The following is a 23,656-nucleotide window of genomic DNA, read 5'->3' as shown; positions in this document are numbered from 1 at the left end:
CTTTCTAAAAGTAACGTGCCCGCGTGATCGAAGAACAACCCGGCCTCCAAAACGGGCTCTATTTTAAGAGCGGATACGGCACAGCACACCACAAGTACGAATTTTATGACAATTGCCATGTCACGGGATTGATTGTCACTCTGGGACGTTTTTTTGATATACTTTGATTTAGTGCGCTTGCCTTCTCTTTAATTAGCTTTAGGTCTAAGCTTCGTTTCCTTCCCCAAGTTGGTGGGAGTTGTCTTGGTTTTGGTCGCTTGGTTTTACGTCCAAAACTGCTAGATTCACCACCGCCTTACGATACTCGTTTTGCCCTACCTTGAGTCTGACCGATCTTACGATCCCGTCTTGACCAGCAAAGGTTTCTGTGACTCGCCCTTTAATCCACTTTCCTATCCTATTTTCGTCGGGGAATGTGACGATGTCGTCTACTTGCACCGGCTTGGATAGTTTTAGCCACTTTTCTCGTTTCGAGATTGTTGGTAGGTATTCCTTAATCCAACGTTTCCAATACTGCTCCGCTATCGCTTGCGCAGCCTTCCAGTTGGTTCGGGTCGTATGTGACAGCTCTTTACCAGCAGTACTGGGTACTGCTTCACCGGAATGACCTATTAGAAAATGGAACGGTGTCAACGGTTCGTCATCTTCTTGTTCAAGCGGAATGTGGGTGAGGGGTCTATTATTCATAATAAATTCTATTTCGGTTAATACGGCCCTAAGAGTGGCCTCCTGGAAGTTCTTATCTGTGGGGAGAAGGCTTTTTACTTCCTTGACCAAGCGTTCCCACGATCCTCCAAAGTGAGGAGCTCCTGGTGGATTGAAATGCCACGTGATCCCTTCGGAAGCGCATCGTTCCACTAATGACTTTATTTGGTTATTTGCTCCGATGAAGTTCGTGCCATTGTCACTATATAAGTGTTCAATTTTACCTCTTCGATGTTGAACGTTGCGTAAACACATTATGAATGTGTTTGCGCTTAGATCGTGAGCAACTTCCAAATATACTGCTCTTGTCGTCAGGCACGTAAATAACGCACCCCACCTCTTTTCCACTCGTCTTCCAATAGTTATATTCAGAGGACCAAAGTAGTCCACGCCGGTGTGGCTGAAAGGCATTTGGAACGCGGCCATTCTACATTCTGGCAGCGGCGCCATTATAGGAGGTATCGGTTTGGCCCTTTGATTTTTACAATATTGACATTTGTTGATGATGCCTTTCAATGCAGTTCTTATGTCAGGTATCCAAAATTTCTGGCGGATAGCCGCCATGACTGATTCTGCCTTTTGGTGGAAGTACCTTTCGTGATAATGGGCAATTATAAGGTTCGTGACATGATGTCCCTTGGGAAGAATGATGGGACATTTTGCTTCAAATGTCATGTATTTTGCGTGTTCCAAGCGACCCCGTGATCTCAGCAGATTTTCTTCGTCTAGCATTGGGCATAGACCTCGAATGTTGCTGTTATTAGCCGTCGGGATCTTGAGTGATAAATGCGTCATCTCTTCCGAGAAGCTTTCCCATTGTACCTTCCTTAGAAGGTATCGTTCGGCCTTGTCTAAGTCCGCCTTGGTGATGGTGCTGGAAAATTCGGTGCCGTTATTTTTGGCCTTTAGCCAATCGATATATTTTAAGCCGATCGCTAACGATCTTTTTAGCCTGTGCCAATTTGAACACCACTCAACTGCGATAACGTTCCAGTCGATCTTCGTTATCGTCTTTATGGTATGGATTGGGCGCACTTCTTCGAACGTTACGAATAGTTTCGGTTGTGTCATGTTTATTACCACGTCCTGTAAAAATTCTGGCCCCTTTAACCATTTTGAGTTTTCTAGGATCACCTTTGTGGCTTCATCGGCGGGGTTGCTTTTGGAAGCTACCCACTGCCATTGCGATGCTCTGGTATCGTTTAAAATTTCCCCAATTCGTAGCGCGACAAATTGTTTGTAATTTCTCGCTTCTGAGTTTATCCAAGCCAGAACTGTTTTGGAGTCTGTCCAAAAATATTCATTGTCTATCTTTACTCTGACTTCCTTCTTTATCATTTCGGCTAGTCGGACGCCGAGCACGGCGGCTTGTAACTCAAGCCTCGGAATTGACAAAGGTTTAGTCGGGGCAACCCTCGTTTTGGCAGCGATTATGTTAACATCCACTCCTTGATCGTGGATCGTTCTCATATATGCTACCGCACTGAAAGCCTTTTCGGATGCATCGACAAAAACATGCATCTCCCTTATCTTAATCGATGATGCCTGCGAAAGGCATCTTGGTATTACAATTTCTTCGACTTTCTTTATTCTTTCGAGCCATCCGTTCCACCCAACAAGTAGATGTTCGGGGATTGAATCGTCCCAATTAATGCCGGCTTTCCATAAGTCCTGCATTAAGATTTTCCCTTGAATTATAATATTTGCTAATAACCCAAGGGGGTCGTAAATCCTCATGATATACGCTAACATTTCTCGTTTACTTAATGGTTGTTCGTAAAGGTTTTTAAGTTTGTAACGAAATACATCGTTCCTCGTGTCCCAGTACATCCCTAAGACCTTTTCAAAATCTTGGGTCTTATCATGAAGGTCGTACGTTTTTTGTTCCGAAGCCCTGTCCTTTGGAATTTTTGCTACCAACTCCTTAGAATTCGATATGAAATTCCGTATAAAAAAATTGGCTTTGTTGTGGATTTCACAAACCTCTTCAATTGTTTGCGCCGCCGATTCTACGTCTGGAAAACTGTCGAGATAGTCGTCGACGTAGTGGTTTTCCGTGATGGCTTTCACTGCTCGTGGGTTCGATGCAGAGTATTGTAGCGCGTTACTATTTTTTACGTATTGAGCGCAAGCTGGCGAACATGTGGCGCCGAAGGTCATGACTTGCATGACATATACCTGAGGGACTTCCAAGGGAGACTTTCGAAAAAGAAATCTCTGCGCGCATTGATCTTCTTTTCTGATCTTAACCTGGTGAAACATCTCCTTTATGTCACCTGAGCATGCAATTTTATGTTCTCTAAAGCGCGATAGCACCCCGAATATAGGGGTTGTGTTATCAGGTCCGGAGTAGAGTTGCGAATTCAATGATATACCTTCATTCTTCGCCGCTGCATCGAACACAAGTCTTGGCTTCGGGTTCTGTTTGTTTAAATTAACCACCGAAAAATGAGGGATATAGTTTATGTTGCCTGTCGTTTGGAGCAGTTCTTTGGGGTCGGCCTTTCGTGCATACCCTTTGTCGACGTATGAGGAGATTTCATTGAAATACCATTCTTTGAGCTTCGGATCATTTTCCATTTTTCTCTCTTGGCTTTTCAAACGGCTAAGGGCTTGAGCGTAGCTATTAGGTAGCGTAGGCTTGTCATATTTCCAAAGTAGTCCTATTTCGTATCCCTGGTCAATTTGTTTGCAGGTCTTTTTCATGGTGTCGAGTGCCCTCGCGTCAGCCTTTGAGGTTATTATTTCATTGTTTCCCCGCACTCCGAACTCTTCCGTGGAAAAGAAACCTTTCATTAGGTCGTTTAAAGTTTTTTCTTCCTCCTTTACTTTTTCTACCATTGTGAAGATATGATAATTATCCGTTTCACTAACGGCTGTGTCTTTGCCAAATAGAACCCATCCTAGTCGGGTTTTGTGTGCTACGGGTTCGTCAGGTCCCCCCGCTCGGTGCCCTAAGGCTTGGGTGTAATAGGCGTGAGGTAGACCTAATAAAATTGTGGGACGAGCGTTAGAATAACTGCTCATGCTGATCCCGTTAAGATAAGCGAATCTTTTCTTCATTTCTTTTGAATCGATACTTTGTCTAGGTAGATCTAACTCCTTTACTGTGCGAACGTTTTTTATGTCCAGTAGCCTCTTGTTTGGTCCACGGATTTGAATTCCGACCGAGGTACTTTGATCTTCTACTTGGAAGGTTCCGTTCGTCCATGCAAGTGTTAGTGGCTTCCGAGGTCCTTGTACTCCTAGCTTAGATCTTAACTCTTCGGTCATTAAGCTGGAAGAAGAACCAGGATCTATGAACGCATAGGTGTTCACAGATTTATCTCCGTTGTACGCTGTTACCGGGATAATTTGGAATAGATATTCCGCTGCGTTTTGGTGACAGTTTAAACGTGTTTGTCCGAAAGAGTCATGCCGATGTAGGACGGTGTTATGCCTTTTACCACAGCCGGCAATTGTGCACTGTGGGGCAGAGCGGCAATCGTACGCTGAATGATTTGATGCGCAGCAATTGCTACATATTTTCTTGTCCTTAAACACCTTCCATCTTTCCTGACTAGGCATACTTAGAAGTTTGCGACACTGGACAGTTTTATGATGACTACCGCAAACGGCACATGCCTTTTTGTTTTCCCCGCGTGACCTTGCTTGATGGTAGTTCAGTTTCACCGGTTTCGATCTTTGATTTCCTTCCGAAGCAAGGAGGGCGATCGCTAGTTCTTCGGTTGGTTTCAACCATTTGGAAAATTGAGTAAGCGTTTTTGCCTCCTTCGATTCGGATTTCAATGCTTCTTTCAGCCATTCATTCCTCAGTTCCGGTGATAACTTCGCTACCAAATCTTGGAGGAGCCTTTGGTCCATTAGATATTCCTCATGGCCTAGCATTGCCATGTTTTCAACCATGTTGCTTAATGCATTTGAAAAGTCTATTATGGTTACTGGATTGTCTAAGGTCGCTCCTTTAATTGCCATTAGGTCCTTCAATAGCGCCGAATATACGCTAGCTGGACTGCCATAGAGTTTATCCAATCGGTCGAGAATCGCGTCAACGTTTTCTGGATTAAGCAATAGACCGCTGACTGCTCGTAGGGCGTCTCCCTTTAAATGTTTTTGAAGTCGGCTTAGATTGTGCAAATTTGTCAATTTTCCCGTCTTCGAGGTTTCCTTAAAAAGCAGTTTGAATCTTGGCCAGGTCTTACTGCTTCCGTAGAACTCTGGGAGTTCCAGTAACGCATTCTTGCGACAGCTTGGGCCGAGGCTCCAAGCATCTACCAATTTATCGACATTCTTAGTCAGCTCGTGAACGTCGTGTTGGCTTGTCCCTGATTGATTTAAGATTTCCTCTGCCCTAATGATTTCTTCTAGCCGTTCAATTTCCTTTTCGTATTTTGCCTTTTCTTTCTTCTCTTTTTCTTCTGCTGCTATCTTCTCTGATAATAGGCGTTCAGTTTGCATTATAGTTTGCCTAGCTTGTTCCTTTTCTAACTTCATTTGTTCACATTTTGGACATGTGAACTTGCTAGGAACCGTTTTTAAATTAAGACATGCTGAGTGGAACCATCTGTCACACTCCTTGCATTCTGCCATTTTTCCCTGTTCATCTTCTTTGACACACAGCTTACAGTGCCCGTTTGGGTTTTTCTTATATTTGTAATCCATTTTACTTACTCTGGATAGCTTGTTCTGTGAGGTCCAAACGGTGCGTCGTTACAGGGAGTAGATTGAGCCGTCCGCTCAATTGGCTGGCGTCCTCCGCTTCAAGGCACCTCACCGCGAGCCGTCCGCTCACCGTCGTAAACACTGCGCACTTCTGGAACGCTGCGGGTTGAGCCGTCCGCTCAGGATTGGCGTTCCCCGCTTCAAAGCACCTCACCGTGAGCCGTCCGCTCACCGTCGTTAACACTGCTCACTTCTGGAACGCTGCGGGTTGAGCCGTCCGCTCAGGATTGGCGTCCTCCGCTTCAAAGCACCTCACCGTGAGCCGTCCGCTCACCGTCGTTAACACTGCTCACTTCTGGAACGTTGCGGGTCGAGCCGTCCGCTCAGGGTTGCCTGGCACTTTTCACAAGATCGTCACTGATTGAGCCGTCCGCTCACCGCTGTCTTGCACTTCTGAGGTCGTCGTGGGTTGAGCCGTCCGCTCACCGCTGACTCACAATTCTCACTATGAGGTCGCTGCAGGTTGAGCCGTCCGCTCACCGCTGACCTATTCTTCTCACCTCAGATGGCGTTGTGAGCCGTCCGCTCGTCGTTATCTGGTTTTCCTCGCTTCAGATGGCGTTGTGAGCTGTCCGCTCGTCGCTGACACTTCTCACTATGATGTCGTTGGGTTGATCCCCCAACTTACTTTATTCGGCACTTGTTGCTCCTGGCACCTCTCAGTGAACAGTTTCTTGCGTGTCACGAACCTATGTGACTTTGAGCGTCAATATCACTTGAAGAACTTCACTGTTCACTTGTAACCGGTGTTGCACTAATCGCACAAGAGCTAGACCTTTCGTGGCTCGTCGGCGTTATGTTGCCTATGACGGCCGTTACCACGGTTTGACGCGCGCGAAACTTGGTCGTCGACGCGTCCCGAGGGAGTTTGTCTTTCTTAAGGTACCACCGCGGGAGAGTTTCAGGCGTGAGGAAGTTTCCTCTCTGGAGCCACCATGTAGTTTATGCGAGTTTTCGGATAAACCTTCTTGAGACAGGCGCAGTTCACGCCGACTCAAGCACTAATAACTGAAGCCTCCACACCGGGGTACTTTTAGACATACTGCCTTTATTGGTTAAATTAACGTTCTTAAATACTAAATTTTTGCTTACTTAACGATAATGTTTACCATACGCGCACCACCTGTTGCTGGCTTATTTTATCGTTGCACGGCACTCAAATTGCCGACGATGCAAAGCCGTGGCAAGGTACGTGGTGCGTGCGATCAACGATGCACCAGCATTTTGGGCTGCGATTGATCGTAGCACCCAAATTGTTGACGCCGCGAAAACCGCGGCACCGGTTTGGGGCGCGAAATTCGATCATCCACTGCACCCAGACTGCCGATGCAGCTCTTATGTCTCACACGCGGCGTGCGCTTCTAACGGAGTGACCCTGTCGGCGACACTGCAATTCAGCAAAATTTTTAAATGTGATATAATTTATTGCGAATTTGTTGCAATAAGTTTCTTTTCCCTCAAATAATGCTTTAAATTAAAAAAAGAATACAAAATCAGAAAAAAATTTCAAAAAAATTTTCCACTCGAAAATTTCATAAGGGGTACCCCTTGCCATTTTTTTGAGAAATTTAGCAAAAAAAATTAAATTGATTTATTTTAATGCCAATTGGTGACAATAAGTTTCTTTTCACTCAAATAATGCTTTAAATTGAAAAAGATTGAAAATTTTTAATAAAATAACAAAAAAATCTATAAAATTGTTTATCTCCTGGGCTCATTTTTGCACCAAAATTTGACTATAACTCTGTCGGTATCCAACGGATCGCCAATCTTTAACCTGTGGTCGATAGATGGCACCAATGGCTACATTTTCTTCTTGGACGGCCATGCCCTCAGATGTCTGTGTCAGAAGTTATTCGAGGAACCAAGTTCCATACCCTGTTTGAGAAAATGTAAAATTTTACTCATTATTGCACCAAAATTTGACTATAACTCTGTCGGTATCCAACGGATCGCCAATCTTTAACCTGTGGTCGATAGATGGCATCAATGGCTACATTTTCTTTATGGACGGCCATGCCCTCAGATGTCTGTGTCAGAAGTTATTCGAGAAACCAAGTTCCATACCCTGTTTGAGAAAATGTAAAATTTTACTCATTTTTGCACCAAGTTTTGCCTATAACTATGTCGGTATCCAACGGATCGCCAAATTTTAAACTTTGGTCGATAGATGGCACCAATGGCTACATTTTCTTCTTGGACGGCCATGCCCTCAGATGTATGTGTCAGAAGTTATTCGAGGAACCAAGTTCCATACCCTGTTTGAGAAAATGTAAAATTTTCCTCATTTTTCTGCAATTCAGCAAAATTTTTAAATGTGATATATTTTATTGCGAATTTGTTGCAATAAGTTTCTTTTCACTCAAATAATGCTTTAAATTAAAAAAAGAATACAAAATCAGAAAAAAATTGCAAAAAAATTTTCCACTCGAAAATTTCATAAGGGGTACCCCTTGCCATTTTTTTGAGAAATTTAGCAAAAAAAATTAAATTGATTTATTTTAATGCCAATTGGTTGCAATAAGTTTCTTTTCACTCAAATAATGCTTTAAATTGAAAAAGATTGAAAATTTGTAATAAAATAACAAAAAAATCTATAAAATTGTCCATCTCCTGGGCTCATTTTTGCACCAAAATTTGACTATAACTCTGTCGGTATCCAACAGATCGCCAATCTTTAACCTGTGATCGATAGATGGCACCAATGGCTACATTTTCTTCTTGGACGGCCATGCCCTCAGATGTATGTGTCAGAAGTTATTCGAGGAACCAAGTTCCATACCCTGTTTGAGAAAATGTAAAATTTTCCTCATTTTTGTACCAAGTTTTGCCTATAACTCTGTCGGTATCCAACGGATCGCCAATCTTTAACCTGTGGTCGATAGACGGCACCAATGGCTACATTTTCTTTATGGACGGCCATGCCCTCAGATGTCTGTGCCAGAAGTTATGCGAGGAACCAAGTTCCATTCTCTGTTTGAGAAAATGTAAAATTTTCCTCATTTTTCTGCAATTCAGCAAAATTTTTAAATGTGATATATTTTATTGCGAATTTGTTGCAATAAGTTTCTTTTCACTCAAATAATGCTTTAAATTAAAAAAAGAATACAAAATCAAAAAAAAAATTCAGAAAAATTTTCCACTCGAAAATTTCATAAGGGGTACCCCTTGCCATTTTTTTGAGAAATTTAGCAAAAAAAATTAAATTGATTTATTTTAATGCCAATTGGTTGCAATAAGTTTCTTTTCACTCAAATAATGCTTTAAATTGAAAAAGATTGAAAATTTTTAATAAAATAACAAAAAATCTATAAAATTGTCTATCTCCTGGGCTAATTTTTGCACCAAAATTTGACTATAACTCTGTCGGTATCCAACGGATCGCCAATTTTTAACCTGTGGTCGATAGATGGCACCAATGGCTACATTTTCTTCTTGGACGGCCATGCCCTCAGATGTCTGTGTCAGAAGTTATTCGAGGAACCAAGTTCCATACCCTGTTTGAGAAAATGTAAAATTTTACTCATTTTTGCACCAAGTTTTGCCTATAACTCGGTCGGTATCCAACGGATCGCCAAATTTTAAACTTTGGTCGATAGATGGCACCAATGGCTACATTTTCTTCTTTGACGGCCATGCCCTCAGATGTCTGTGTAAGAAGTTATTCGAGGAACCAAGTTCCATACCCTGTTTGAGAAAATGTAAAATTTTCCTCATTTTTCAGCAATATAGCAAAATTTATAAATGTGATATATTTTATTGCGAATTTGTTGCAATAAGTTTCTTTTCACTCAAATAATGCTTTAAATTAAAAAAAGAATACAAAATCAGAAAAAAATTTCAAAAAAATTTTCCACTCGAAAATTTCATAAGGGGTACCCCTTGCCATTTTTTTGAGAAATTTAGCAAAAAAAATTAAATTGATTTATTTTAATGCCAATTGGTTGCAATAAGTTTCTTTTCACTCAAATAATGCTTTAAATTGAAAAAGATTGAAAATTTTTAATAAAATAACAAAAAAATCTATAAAATTGTTTATCTCCTGGGCTCATTTTTGCACCAAAATTTGACTATAACTCTGTCGGTATCCAACGGATCGCCAATCTTTAACCTGTGGTCGATAGATGGCACCAATGGCTACATTTTCTTCTTGGACGGCCATGCCCTCAGATGTCTGTGTCAGAAGTTATTCGAGGAACCAAGTTCCATACCCTGTTTGAGAAAATGTAAAATTTTACTCATTTTTGCACCAAGTTTTGCCTATAACTCTGTCGGTATCCAACGGATCGCCAATCTTTAACCTGTGGTCGATAGATGGAACCAATGGCTACATTTTCTTCTTGGACGGCCATGCCCTCAGATGTCTGTGTAAGAAGTTATGCGAGGAACCAAGTTCCATACTCTGTTTGAGAAAATGTAAAATTTTCCTCATTTTTCTGCAATTCAGCAAAATTTTTAAATGTGATATAATTTATTGCGAATTTGTTGCAATAAGTTTCTTTTCCCTCAAATAATGCTTTAAATTAAAAAAAGAATACAAAATCAGAAAAAAATTTCAAAAAAATTTTCCACTCGAAAATTTCATAAGGGGTACCCCTTGCCATTTTTTTGAGAAATTTAGCAAAAAAAATTAAATTGATTTATTTTAATGCCAATTGGTGACAATAAGTTTCTTTTCACTCAAATAATGCTTTAAATTGAAAAAGATTGAAAATTTTTAATAAAATAACAAAAAAATCTATAAAATTGTTTATCTCCTGGGCTCATTTTTGCACCAAAATTTGACTATAACTCTGTCGGTATCCAACGGATCGCCAATCTTTAACCTGTGGTCGATAGATGGCACCAATGGCTACATTTTCTTCTTGGACGGCCATGCCCTCAGATGTCTGTGTCAGAAGTTATTCGAGGAACCAAGTTCCATACCCTGTTTGAGAAAATGTAAAATTTTACTCATTATTGCACCAAAATTTGACTATAACTCTGTCGGTATCCAACGGATCGCCAATCTTTAACCTGTGGTCGATAGATGGCATCAATGGCTACATTTTCTTTATGGACGGCCATGCCCTCAGATGTCTGTGTCAGAAGTTATTCGAGAAACCAAGTTCCATACCCTGTTTGAGAAAATGTAAAATTTTACTCATTTTTGCACCAAGTTTTGCCTATAACTATGTCGGTATCCAACGGATCGCCAAATTTTAAACTTTGGTCGATAGATGGCACCAATGGCTACATTTTCTTCTTGGACGGCCATGCCCTCAGATGTATGTGTCAGAAGTTATTCGAGGAACCAAGTTCCATACCCTGTTTGAGAAAATGTAAAATTTTCCTCATTTTTCTGCAATTCAGCAAAATTTTTAAATGTGATATATTTTATTGCGAATTTGTTGCAATAAGTTTCTTTTCACTCAAATAATGCTTTAAATTAAAAAAAGAATACAAAATCAGAAAAAAATTGCAAAAAAATTTTCCACTCGAAAATTTCATAAGGGGTACCCCTTGCCATTTTTTTGAGAAATTTAGCAAAAAAAATTAAATTGATTTATTTTAATGCCAATTGGTTGCAATAAGTTTCTTTTCACTCAAATAATGCTTTAAATTGAAAAAGATTGAAAATTTGTAATAAAATAACAAAAAAATCTATAAAATTGTCCATCTCCTGGGCTCATTTTTGCACCAAAATTTGACTATAACTCTGTCGGTATCCAACAGATCGCCAATCTTTAACCTGTGATCGATAGATGGCACCAATGGCTACATTTTCTTCTTGGACGGCCATGCCCTCAGATGTATGTGTCAGAAGTTATTCGAGGAACCAAGTTCCATACCCTGTTTGAGAAAATGTAAAATTTTCCTCATTTTTGTACCAAGTTTTGCCTATAACTCTGTCGGTATCCAACGGATCGCCAATCTTTAACCTGTGGTCGATAGACGGCACCAATGGCTACATTTTCTTCTTTGACGGCCATGCCCTCAGATGTCTGTGTAAGAAGTTATTCGAGGAACCAAGTTCCATACCCTGTTTGAGAAAATGTAAAATTTTCCTCATTTTTCAGCAATATAGCAAAATTTATAAATGTGATATATTTTATTGCGAATTTGTTGCAATAAGTTTCTTTTCACTCAAATAATGCTTTAAATTAAAAAAAGAATACAAAATCAGAAAAAAATTTCAAAAAAATTTTCCACTCGAAAATTTCATAAGGGGTACCCCTTGCCATTTTTTTGAGAAATTTAGCAAAAAAAATTAAATTGATTTATTTTAATGCCAATTGGTTGCAATAAGTTTCTTTTCACTCAAATAATGCTTTAAATTGAAAAAGATTGAAAAATTTTAATAAAATAACAAAAAAATCTATAAAATTGTCTACCTCCTGGGCTCATTTTTGCACCAAAATTTGACTATAACTCTGTCGGTATCCAACGGATCGCCAATCTTTAACCTGTGGTCGATAGATGGCACCAATGGCTACATTTTCTTCTTGGATGGCCATGCCCTCAGATGTCTGTGCCAGAAGTTATTCGAGGAACCAAGTTCCATACCCTGTTTGAGAAAATGTAAAATTTTACTCATTTTTGCACCAAGTTTTGCCTATAACTATGTCGGTATCCAACGGATCGCCAATCTTTAACCTGTGGTCGATAGATGGCATCAATGGCTACATTTTCTTTATGGACGGCCATGCCCTCAGATGTCTGTGTCAGAAGTTATTCGAGGAACCAAGTTCCATACCCTGTTTGAGAAAATGTAAAATTTTCCTCATTTTTGCACCAAGTTTTGCCTATAACTCGGTCGGTATCCAACGGATCGCCAATCTTTAACCTGTGGTCGATAGATGGCACCAATGGCTACATTTTCTTCTTGGACGGCCATGCCCTCAGATGTCTGTGTCAGAAGTTATTCGAGGAACCAAGTTCCATACCCTGTTTGAGAAAATGTAAAATTTTACTCATTTTTGCACCAAGTTTTGCCTATAACTATGTCGGTATCCAACGGATCGCCAATCTTTAACCTGTGGTCGATAGATGGCACCAATGGCTACATTTTCTTCTTGGATGGCCATGCCCTCAGATGTATGTGTCAGAAGTTATTCGAGGAACCAAGTTCCATACCCTGTTTGAGAAAATGTAAAATTTCCCTCATTTTTCTGCAATTCAGCAAAATTTTTAAATGTGATATATTTTATTGCGAATTTGTTGCAATAAGTTTCTTTTCACTCAAATAATGCTTTAAATTAAAAAAAGAATACAAAATCAGAAAAAAATTTCAAAAAAATTTTCCACTCGAAAATTTCATAAGGGGTACCCCTTGCCATTTTTTTGAGAAATTTAGCAAAAAAAATTAAATTGATTTATTTTAATGCCAATTGGTTGCAATAAGTTTCTTTTCACTCAAATAATGCTTTAAATTGAAAAAGATTGAAAATTTGTAATAAAATAACAAAAAAATCTATAAAATTGTCCATCTCCTGGGCTCATTTATGCACCAAAATTTGACTATAACTCTGTCGGTATCCAACACATCGCCAATCTTTAACCTGTGATCGATAGATGGCACCAATGGCTACATTTTCTTTATGGACGGCCATGCCCTCAGATGTATGTGTCAGAAGTTATTCGAGGAACCAAGTTCCATACCCTGTTTGAGAAAATGTAAAATTTTACTCATTTTTGCACCAAGTTTTGCCTATAACTATGTCGGTATCCAACGGATCGCCAATCTTTAACCTGTGGTCGATAGATGGAACCAATGGCTACATTTTCTTCTTTGACGGCCATGCCCTCAGATGTATGTGTCCGAAGTTATTCGAGGAACCAAGTTCCATACCCTGTTTGAGAAAATGTAAAATTGTCCTCATTTTTCTGCAATTCAGCAAAATTTTTAAATGTGATATATTTTATTGCGAATTTGTTGCAATAAGTTTCTTTTCACTCAAATAATGCTTTAAATTAAAAAAAGAATACAAAATCAGAAAAAAAATTCAAAAAAATTTTCCACTCGAAAATTTCATAAGGGGTACCCCTTGCCATTTTTTTGAGAAATTTAGCAAAAAAAATTAAATTGATTTATTTTAATGCCAATTGGTTGCAATAAGTTTCTTCTCACTCAAATAATGCTTTAAATTGAAAAAGATTGAAAAATTTTAATAAAATAACAAAAAAATTTATAAAATTGTCTACCTCCTGGGCTCATTTTTGCACCAAAATTTGACTATAACTCTGTCGGTATCCAACGGATCGCCAATCTTTAACCTGTGGTCGATAGATGGCACCAATGGCTACATTTTCTTCTTGGATGGCCATACCCTCAGATGTCTGTGCCAGAAGTTATGCGAGGAACCAAGTTCCATACTCTGTTTGAGAAAATGTAAAATTTTCCTCATTTTTCTGCAATTCAGCAAAATTTTTAAATGTGATATAATTTATTGCGAATTTGTTGCAATAAGTTTCTTTTCCCTCAAATAATGCTTTAAATTAAAAAAAGAATACAAAATCAGAAAAAAATTTCAAAAAAATTTTCCACTCGAAAATTTCATAAGGGGTACCCCTTGCCATTTTTTTGAGAAATTTAGCAAAAAAAAATTAAATTGATTTATTTTAATGCCAATTGGTGACAATAAGTTTCTTTTCACTCAAATAATGCTTTAAATTGAAAATGATTGAAAATTTTTAATAAAATAACAAAAAAATCTATAAAATTGTTTTTCTCCTGGGCTCATTTTTGCACCAAAATTTGACTATAACTCTGTCGGTATCCAACGGATCGCCAATCTTTAACCTGTGGTCGATAGATGGCACCAATGGCTACATTTTCTTCTTGGACGGCCATGCCCTCAGATGTCTGTGTCAGAAGTTATTCGAGGAACCAAGTTCCATACCCTGTTTGAGAAAATGTAAAATTTTACTCATTATTGCACCAAAATTTGACTATAACTCTGTCGGTATCCAACGGATCGCCAATCTTTAACCTGTGGTCGATAGATGGCATCAATGGCTACATTTTCTTTATGGACGGCCATGCCCTCAGATGTCTGTGTCAGAAGTTATTCGAGGAACCAAGTTCCATACCCTGTTTGAGAAAATGTAAAATTTTACTCATTTTTGCACCAAGTTTTGCCTATAACTCGGTCGGTATCCAACGGATCGCCAATCTTTAACCTGTGGTCGATAGATGGCACCAATGGCTACATTTTCTTCTTGGACGGCCATGCCCTCAGATGTATGTGTCAGAAGTTATTCAAGGAACCAAGTTCCATAACCTGTTTGAGAAAATGTAAAATTTTCCTCATTTTTCAGCAATTTACCAAAATTTATAAACGTGATATATTTTATTGCGAATTTGTTGCAATAAGTTTCTTTTCCCTCAAATAATGCTTTAAATTAAAAAAAGAATACAAAATCAGAAAAAAATTTCAAAAAAATTTTTCACTCGAAAATTTCATAAGGGGTACCCCTTGCCATTTTTTTGAGAAATTTAGCAAAAAAAAATTAAATTGATTTATTTTAATGCCAATTGGTTGCAATAAGTTTCTTTTCACTCAAATAATGCTTTAAATTGAAAAAGATTGAAGATTTTTAATAAAATAACAAAAAAATCTATAAAATTGTCCATCTCCTGGGCTCATTTTTGCACCAAAATTTGACTATAACTCTGTCGGTATCCAACGGATCGCCAATCTTTAACCTGTGGTCGATAGATGGCATCAATGGCTACATTTTCTTCTTGGACGGCCATGCCCTCAGATGTCTGTGTCAGAAGTTATTCGAGGAAAAAAGTTCCATACCCTGTTTGAGAAAATGTAAAATTTTACTCATTTTTGCACCAAAATTTGACTATAACTCTGTCGGTATCCAACGGATCGCCAATCTTTAACCTGTGGTCGATAGATGGCACCAATAACTACATTTTCTTCTTGGACGGCCATGCCCTCAGATGTCTGTGTCAGAAGTTATTCGAGGAACCAAGTTCCATACCCTGTTTGAGAAAATGTAAAATTTTACTCATTTTTGCACCAAGTTTCGCCTATAACTCTGTCGGTATCCAACGGATCGCCAATCTTTAACCTGTGGTCGATAGATGGCACCAATGGCTACATTTTCTTCTTGGACGGCCATGCCCTCAGATGTCTGTGTCAGAAGTTATTCGAGGAACCAAGTTCCATACTCTGTTTGAGAAAATGTAAAATTTTCCTCATTTTTCAGCAATTTACCAAAATTTATGAACGTGATATATTTTATTGCGAATTTGTTGCAAAAGTTTCTTTTCCCTCAAATAATGCTTTAAATTAAAAAAAGAATACAAAATCAGAAAAAAATTTCAAAAAAATTTTTCACTCGAAAATTTCATAAGGGGTACCCCTTGCCATTTTTTTGAGAAATTTAGCAAAAAAAATTAAATTGATTTATTTTAATGCCAATTGGTTGCAATAAGTTTCTTTTCACTCAAATAATGCTTTAAATTGAAAAAGATTGAAGATTTTTAATAAAATAACAAAAAAATCTATAAAATTGTCCATCTCCTGGGCTAATTTTTGCACAAAAATTTGACTATAACTCTGTCGGTATCCAACGGATCGCCAATCTTTAACCTATGGTCGATAGATGGCACCAATGGCTACATTTTCTTCTTGGACGGCCATGCCCTCAGATGTCTGTGTCAGAAGTTATTCGAGGAACCAAGTTCCATACCCTGTTTGAGAAAATGTAAAATTTTACTCATTTTTGCACCAAGTTTTGCCTATAACTCGGTCGGTATCCAACGGATCGCCAATCTTTAACCTGTGGTCGATAGATGGCACCAATAACTACATTTTCTTCTTGGACGGCCATGCCCTCAGATGTCTGTGTCAGAAGTTATTCGAGGAACCAAGTTCCATACCCTGTTTGAGAAAATGTAAAATTTTCCTCATTTTTGTACCAAGTTTTGCCTATAACTCTGTCGGTATCCAACGGATCGCCAATCTTTAACCTGTGGTCGATAGACGGCACCAATGGCTACATTTTCTTTTTGGATGGCCATGCCCTCAGATGTCTGTGCCAGAAGTTATGCGAGGAACCAAGTTCCATTCTCCGTTTGAGAAAATGTAAAATTTTCCTCATTTTTCTGCAATTCAGCAAAATTTTTAAATGTGATATATTTTATTGCGAATTTGTTGCAATAAGTTTCTTTTCACTCAAATAATGCTTTAAATTAAAAAAAGAATACAAAATCAGAAAAAAATTTCAAAAAAATTTTCCACTCGAAAATTTCATAAGGGGTACCCCTTGCCATTTTTTTGAGAAATTTAGCAAAAAAAATTAAATTGATTTATTTTAATGCCAATTGGTTGCAATAAGTTTCTTTTCACTCAAATAATGCTTTAAATTGAAAAAGATTGAAAATTTTTAATAAAATAACAAAAAATCTATAAAATTGTCTATCTCCTGGGCTAATTTTTGCACCAAAATTTGACTATAACTCTGTCGGTATCCAACGGATCGCCAATCTTTAACCTGTGGTCGATAGATGGCACCAATGGCTACATTTTCTTCTTGGACGGCCATGCCCTCAGATGTCTGTGTCAGAAGTTATTCGAGGAACCAAGTTCCATAACCTGTTTGAGAAAACGTAAAATTTTACTCATTTTTGCACCAAGTTTTGCCTATAACTCTGTCGGTATCCAACGGATCGCCAATCTTTAACCTGTGGTCGATAGATGGAACCAATGGCTACATTTTCTTCTTTGACGGCCATGCCCTCAGATGTATGTGTCAGAAGTTATTCGAGGAACCAAGTTCCATACCCTGTTTGAGAAAATGTAAAATTGTCCTCATTTTTCTGCAATTCAGCAAAATTTTTAAATGTGATATATTTTATTGCGAATTTGTTGCAATAAGTTTCTTTTCACTCAAATAATGCTTTAAATTAAAAAAAGAATACAAAATCAGAAAAAAATTTCAAAAAAATTTTCCACTCGAAAATTTCATAAGGGGTACCCCTTGCCATTTTTTTGAGAAATTTAGCAAAAAAAATTAAATTGATTTATATTAATGCCAATTGGTGACAATAAGTTTCTTTTCACTCAAATAATGCTTTAAATTGAAAAAGATTGAAAATTTTTAATAAAATAACAAAAAAATCTATAAAATTGTCTATCTCCTGGGCTCATTTTTGCACCAAAATTTGACTATAACTCTGTCGGTATCCAACGGATCGCCAATCTTTAACCTGTGGTCGATAGATGGCATCAATGGCTACATTTGCTTCTTGAACGGCCATGCTCTCAGATGTCTGTGTCAGAAGTTATGCGAGGAACCAAGTTCCATACCCTGTTTGAGAAAATGTAAAATTTTACTCATTTTTGCACAAAAATTTGCCTATAACTCGGTCGGTATCCAACGGATCGCCAATCTTTAACCTGTGGTCGATAGATGGTACCAATGGCTACATTTTCTTCTTGGATGGCCATGCCCTCAGATGTCTGTGCCAGAAGTTATTCGAGGAACCAAGTTCCATACCCTGTTTGAGAAAATGTAAAATTTTACTCATTTTTGCACCAAGTTTTGCCTATAACTCTGTCGGTATCCAACGGATCGCCAATCTTTAACCTGTGGTCGATAGACGGCACCAATGGCTACATTTTCTTCTTGGACGGCCATGCTCTCAGATATCTGTGCCAGAAGTTATGCGAGGAACCAAGTTCCATACTCCGTTTGAGAAAATGTAAAATTTTCCTAATTTTTGAGCAATTTACCAAAATTTATGAACGTGATATATTTGAATGCGAGTTTGTTGCAATAAGTTTCTTTTCACTCAAATAATGCTTTAAATTAAAAAAAGAATAGAAAATCAAAAAAAAATTAAAAAAAAAAATTCTACTCGAAAATTTCATAAGGGGTACCCCTTGCAATTTTTTTGAGAAATTTTGCAAAAAAAATTAAATTGATTTATTTTAATGCCAATTGGTTGCAATAAGTTTCTTTTCACTCAAATAATGCTTTAAATTGAAAAAGATTGAAAAATTGTAATAAAATAACAAAAAAATCTATAAAATTGTCTATCTCCTGGGCTCATTTTTGCACCAAAATTTGACTATAACTCTGTCGGTATCCAACGGATCGCCAATCTTTAACCTATGGTCGATAGATGGCATCAATGGCTACATTTTCTTTTTGGACGGCCATGCCCTCAGATGTCTGTGTCAGAAGTTATGCGACGAACCAAGTTCCATACCCTGTTTGAGAAAATGTAAAATTTTACTCGTTTTGGCACCAAGTTTTGCCTATAACTCTGTCGGTATCCAACGGATCGCCAATCTTTAACCTGTGGTCGATAGACGGCACCAATGGCTACATTTTCTTCTTGGACGGCCATGCTCTCAGATATCTGTGCCAGAAGTTATGCGAGGAACCAAGTTTTATACTCCGTTTGAGAAAATGTAAAATTTTCCTCATTTTTCTGCAATTCAGCAAAATTTTTAAATGTGATATATTTTATTGCGAATTTGTTGCAATAAGTTTCTTTTCACTCAAATAATGCTTTAAATTAAAAAAAGAATACAAAATCAGAAAAAAATTTCAAAAAAATTTTCCACTCGAAAATTTCATAAGGGGTACCCCTTGCCATTTTTTTGAGAAATTTTGCAAAAAAAATTAAATTGATTTATTTTAATGCCAATTGGTTGCAATAAGTTTCTTTTCACTCAAATAATGCTTTTAATTGAAAAAGATTGAAAATTTTTAATAAAATAACAAAAAAATCTATAAAATTGTCTATCTCCTGGGCTCATTTTTGCACCAAAATTTGACTATAACTCTGTCGGTATCTAATGGATCGCCAATCTTTAACCTGTGGTCGTTAGATGGCATCAATGGCTACATTTTCTTCTTGGACGGCCATGCCCTCAGATGTCTGTGCCAGAAGTTATTCGAGGAGCCAAGTTCCATACCCTGTTTGAGAAAATGTAAAATTTTACTCATTTTTGCACCAAGTTTTGCCTATAACTCGGTCGGTATCCAACGGATCGCCAATCTTTAACCTGTGGTCGATAGACGGTACCAATGGCTACATTTTCTTCTTGGATGGCCATGCCCTCAGATGTCTGTGTCAGAAATTATGCGAGGAACCAAGTTCCATACCCTGTTTGAGAAAATGTAAAATTGTCCTCATTTTTGCACCAAGTTTTGCCTATAACTCGGTCGGTATCCAACGGATCGCCAATCTTTAACCTGTGGTCGATAGACGGTACCAATGGCTACATTTTCTTTTTGGATGGCCATGCCCTCAGATGTATGTGTCAGAAGTTATTCGAAGAACCAAGTTCCATACCCTGTTTGAGAAAATGTAAAATTTTCCTAATTTTTGAGCAATATAGCAAAATTTATAAATGTGATATATTCTAATGCGAATTTGTTGCAATGAGTTTCTTTTCACTCAAATAATGCTTTAAATTAAAAAAAGAATAAAAAATCAGAAAAAAATTAAAAAAAAAATTTCAACTCGAAAATTTCATAAGGGGTACCCCTTGCAATTTTTTTGAGAAATTTTGCAAAAAAATTAAATTGATTTATTTTAATGCAAAATTGTTGCAATAAGTTTCTTTTCACTCAATTAATGCTTTCAATTGAAAAAGATTGAAAAATTGTAATAAAATAACAAAAAAATCTATAAAATTGTCTATCTCCTAGGCTCATTTTTGCACCAAAATTTGACTATAACTCTGTCGGTATCTAACGGATCGCCAATCTTTAACCTGTGGTCGATAGATGGCATCAATGGCTACATTTTCTTTTTGGACGGCCATGCCCTCAGATGTCTGTGTCAGAAGTTATGCGACGAACCAAGTTCCATACCCTGTTTGAGAAAATGTAAAATTTTACTCATTTTGGCACCAAGTTTTGCCTATAACTCTGTCGGTATCCAACGGATCGCCAATCTTTAACCTGTGGTCGATAGACGGCACCAATGGCTACATTTTCTTCTTGGACGGCCATGCTCTCAGATATCTGTGCCAGAAGTTATGCGAGGAACCAAGTTCCATACTCCGTTTGAGAAAATGTAAAATTTTCCTCATTTTTCTGCAATTCAGCAAAATTTTTAAATGTGATATATTTTATTGCGAATTTGTTGCAATAAGTTTCTTTTCACTCAAATAATGCTTTAAATTAAAAAAAGAATACAAAATCAGAAAAAAATTTCAAAAAAATTTTCCACTCGAAAATTTCATAAGGGGTACCCCTTGGCATTTTTTTGAGAAATTTTGCAAAAAAAATTAAATTGATTTATTTTAATGCCAATTGGTTGCAATAAGTTTCTTTTCACTCAAATAATGCTTTTAATTGAAAAAGATTGAAAATTTTTAATAAAATAACAAAAAAATCTATAAAATTGTCTATCTCCTGGGCTCATTTTTGCACCAAAATTTGACTATAACTCTGTCGGTATCTAACGGATCGCCAATCTTTAACCTGTGGTCGTTAGATGGCATCAATGGCTACATTTTCTTCTTGGACGGCCATGCCCTCAGATGTCTGTGCCAGAAGTTATTCGAGGAGCCAAGTTCCATACCCTGTTTGAGAAAATGTAAAATTTTACTCATTTTTGCACCAAGTTTTGCCTATAACTCGGTCGGTATCCAACGGATCGCCAATCTTTAACCTGTGGTCGATAGACGGTACCAATGGCTACATTTTCTTCTTGGATGGCCATGCCCTCAGATGTCTGTGTCAGAAATTATGCGAGGAACCAAGTTCCATACCCTGTTTGAGAAAATGTAAAATTGTCCTCATTTTTGCACCAAGTTTTGCCTATAACTCGGTCGGTATCCAACGGATCGCCAATCTTTAACCTGTGGTCGATAGACGGTACCAATGGCTACATTTTCTTTTTGGATGGCCATGCCCTCAGATGTATGTGTCAGAAGTTATTCGAAGAACCAAGTTCCATACCCTGTTTGAGAAAATGTAAAATTTTCCTAATTTTTGAGCAATATAGCAAAATTTATAAATGTGATATATTCTAATGCGAATTTGTTGCAATGAGTTTCTTTTCACTCAAATAATGCTTTAAATTAAAAAAAGAATAAAAAATCAGAAAAAAATTAAAAAAAAAATTTCAACTCGAAAATTTCATAAGGGGTACCCCTTGCAATTTTTTTGAGAAATTTTGCAAAAAAATTAAATTGATTTATTTTAATGCAAAATTGTTGCAATAAGTTTCTTTTCACTCAATTAATGCTTTAAATTGAAAAAGATTGAAAAATTGTAATAAAATAACAAAAAAATCTATAAAATTGTCTATCTCCTAGGCTCATTTTTGCACCAAAATTTGACTATAACTCTGTCGGTATCTAACGGATCGCCAATCTTTAACCTGTGGTCGATAGATGGCATCAATGGCTACATTTTCTTCTTGGACAGCCATGCCCTCAGATGTATGTGCCAGAAGTTATTCTAGGAGCCAAGTTCCATACCCTGTTTGAGAAAATGTAAAATTTTACTCATTTTTGCACCAAGTTTTGCCTATAACTCTGTCGGTATCCAACGGATCGCCAATCTTTAACCTGTGGTCGATAGACGGCACCAATGGCTACATTTTCTTTATGGACGGCCATGCCCTCAGATGTCTGTGTCAGAAGTTATTCGAGGAACCAAGTTCCATACCCTGTTTGAGAAAATGTAAAATTTTACTCTTTTTTGCACAAAAATTTGCCTATAACTCTGTCGGTATCCAACGGATCGCCAATCTTTAACCTGTGGTCGATAGATGGCACCAATGGCTACATTTTCTTCTTGGATGGCCATGCCCTCAGATGTCTGTGTCAGAAATTTTTCGAGGAACCAAGTTCCATACCCTGTTTGAGAAAATGTAAAATTTTACTCATTTTTGCACCAAGTTTTGCCTATAACTCTGTCGATATCCAACGGATCACCAATCTTTAACCTGTGGTCGATAGACTGCACCAATAGCTACATTTTCTTCTTGGACGGCCATGCCCTCAGATGTCTGTGCTAGAAGTTATGCGAGGAACCAAGTTCCATACCCTGTTTGAGAAAATGTAAAATTTTCCTCATTTTTCTGCAATTTAACAAAATTTTTAAATGTGATTTATTTTAATGCCAATTGGTTGCAATAAGTTTCTTTTCACTCAAATAAATCACTCAAATTAATTGAAAAAAGAATAAAAAATTGGAAAAAATTAAACATTTATAAAAATTTGAAAATCTCATAAGGCTGTAGGGGTTTTTTTTTGGGAAATTTTGCAAAATTTATAAATTGATGTATTTTTTCTGCGAATTTTTTGAAATAATTTTGTTTTCACTCAAATTATTGCTGCTTCGCTTGCTTCAATAATGTCGGCATAAACAATGCGTTCGCAAACGCGACTATTGCTAACCACGTAGTGACGGGGTTACGAATAATTTGGCTACCGATCGGGATGTAACGGCAATCGTATCGACCAAAAAATGCCAAAAATGGTTAGAAACTCATTTCCCCGGTTCAGTGTGTACCAGTTTGGTTTCACCAGGATGATCCGTTTTTGGCCGGTGGTTGATTTTTTTAGCAGCTAAACAATTTTGCACTTCGTTAGCTCGGAATCGTAGGATCCGCGGGATGTAAATCGTACCGTGAAGAATGAGAGAGAGGGGACACATGTCTAGGAGCAGTAGGCGAGCTGGGTGTGTATCCGGCCACGGAATTGTTGCCACCTACACGCCGGTTGGTGCGATGGCGGTTATTTGACACGGTACGGTCCCTGCAGGGTAAGGAAGTGCCTTGGATTTATTCAAGTTTTTGCATATTAGCTCAACCGGGCGGGTTGCTGACCGCGCTTTTACTAAATGACGGGGAAATTCGATGTGTCACACGGTTCAGTAGTGGTCGTCTGATCGTAAAATTGACTTAAATCTAGTTAGGGGCAGCCGGGCAAACTTTTCGTCATACCCGCCCGAACCAAGGTGTTCTAGCGATCCGTGTAGGTGTGACGGGTAGGAAGTCCATAAAACAACATTTACCTTCGATGGTACAAAACAAACGATGGATCGCTAGTGGAGTGAGACACAGTTAGAAGACGAAACTTATATATTTCACAATTGTAAGCTGTAGAAATGATTGCCATAAATGGAAAGCGATTAATTTTGCATACAAGAACAAACAGTGCATTCATTTGTGTTGTAAGTTTCTTGTTAAAGTGTTTTTTTAGTTTCTTTTCAGTCTGACATAAAGCTTATTTCATTTTATGATTCA

The 23,656-nt window shown here is 37.8% G+C and overlaps 1 protein-coding gene and 1 long non-coding RNA gene across 2 annotated transcripts; both read right to left on the bottom strand.

Annotated features, from left to right (window-relative positions):
* Positions 1 to 204: 204 nt before the first annotated feature.
* LOC125774986 (uncharacterized) lies at positions 205 to 6,468 on the bottom strand. Its single transcript, XM_049445366.1, has 3 exons — positions 6,459 to 6,468; positions 5,377 to 5,610; positions 205 to 608 (listed from the first exon to the last, which is right to left on the bottom strand). The coding sequence occupies exons 1-3, from the start codon at positions 6,466 to 6,468 to the stop codon at positions 205 to 207; spliced, it is 648 nt and encodes a 215-aa protein (XP_049301323.1).
* Positions 6,469 to 8,599: 2,131 nt separating this feature from the next.
* Positions 8,600 to 15,678, bottom strand: LOC125775201 (uncharacterized). Its single transcript, XR_007421150.1, has 3 exons — positions 15,496 to 15,678; positions 14,691 to 15,115; positions 8,600 to 10,354 (listed from the first exon to the last, which is right to left on the bottom strand). It is a non-coding gene; the product is annotated as an uncharacterized LOC125775201 (long non-coding RNA).
* Positions 15,679 to 23,656: the final 7,978 nt, after the last annotated feature.

Source organism: Anopheles funestus, chromosome 2RL (assembly GCF_943734845.2).
Source record: "Anopheles funestus chromosome 2RL, idAnoFuneDA-416_04, whole genome shotgun sequence".
NCBI lineage: Eukaryota > Metazoa > Arthropoda > Insecta > Diptera > Culicidae > Anopheles > Anopheles funestus.
This window is presented reverse-complemented; position numbering and strand designations above follow the sequence as displayed.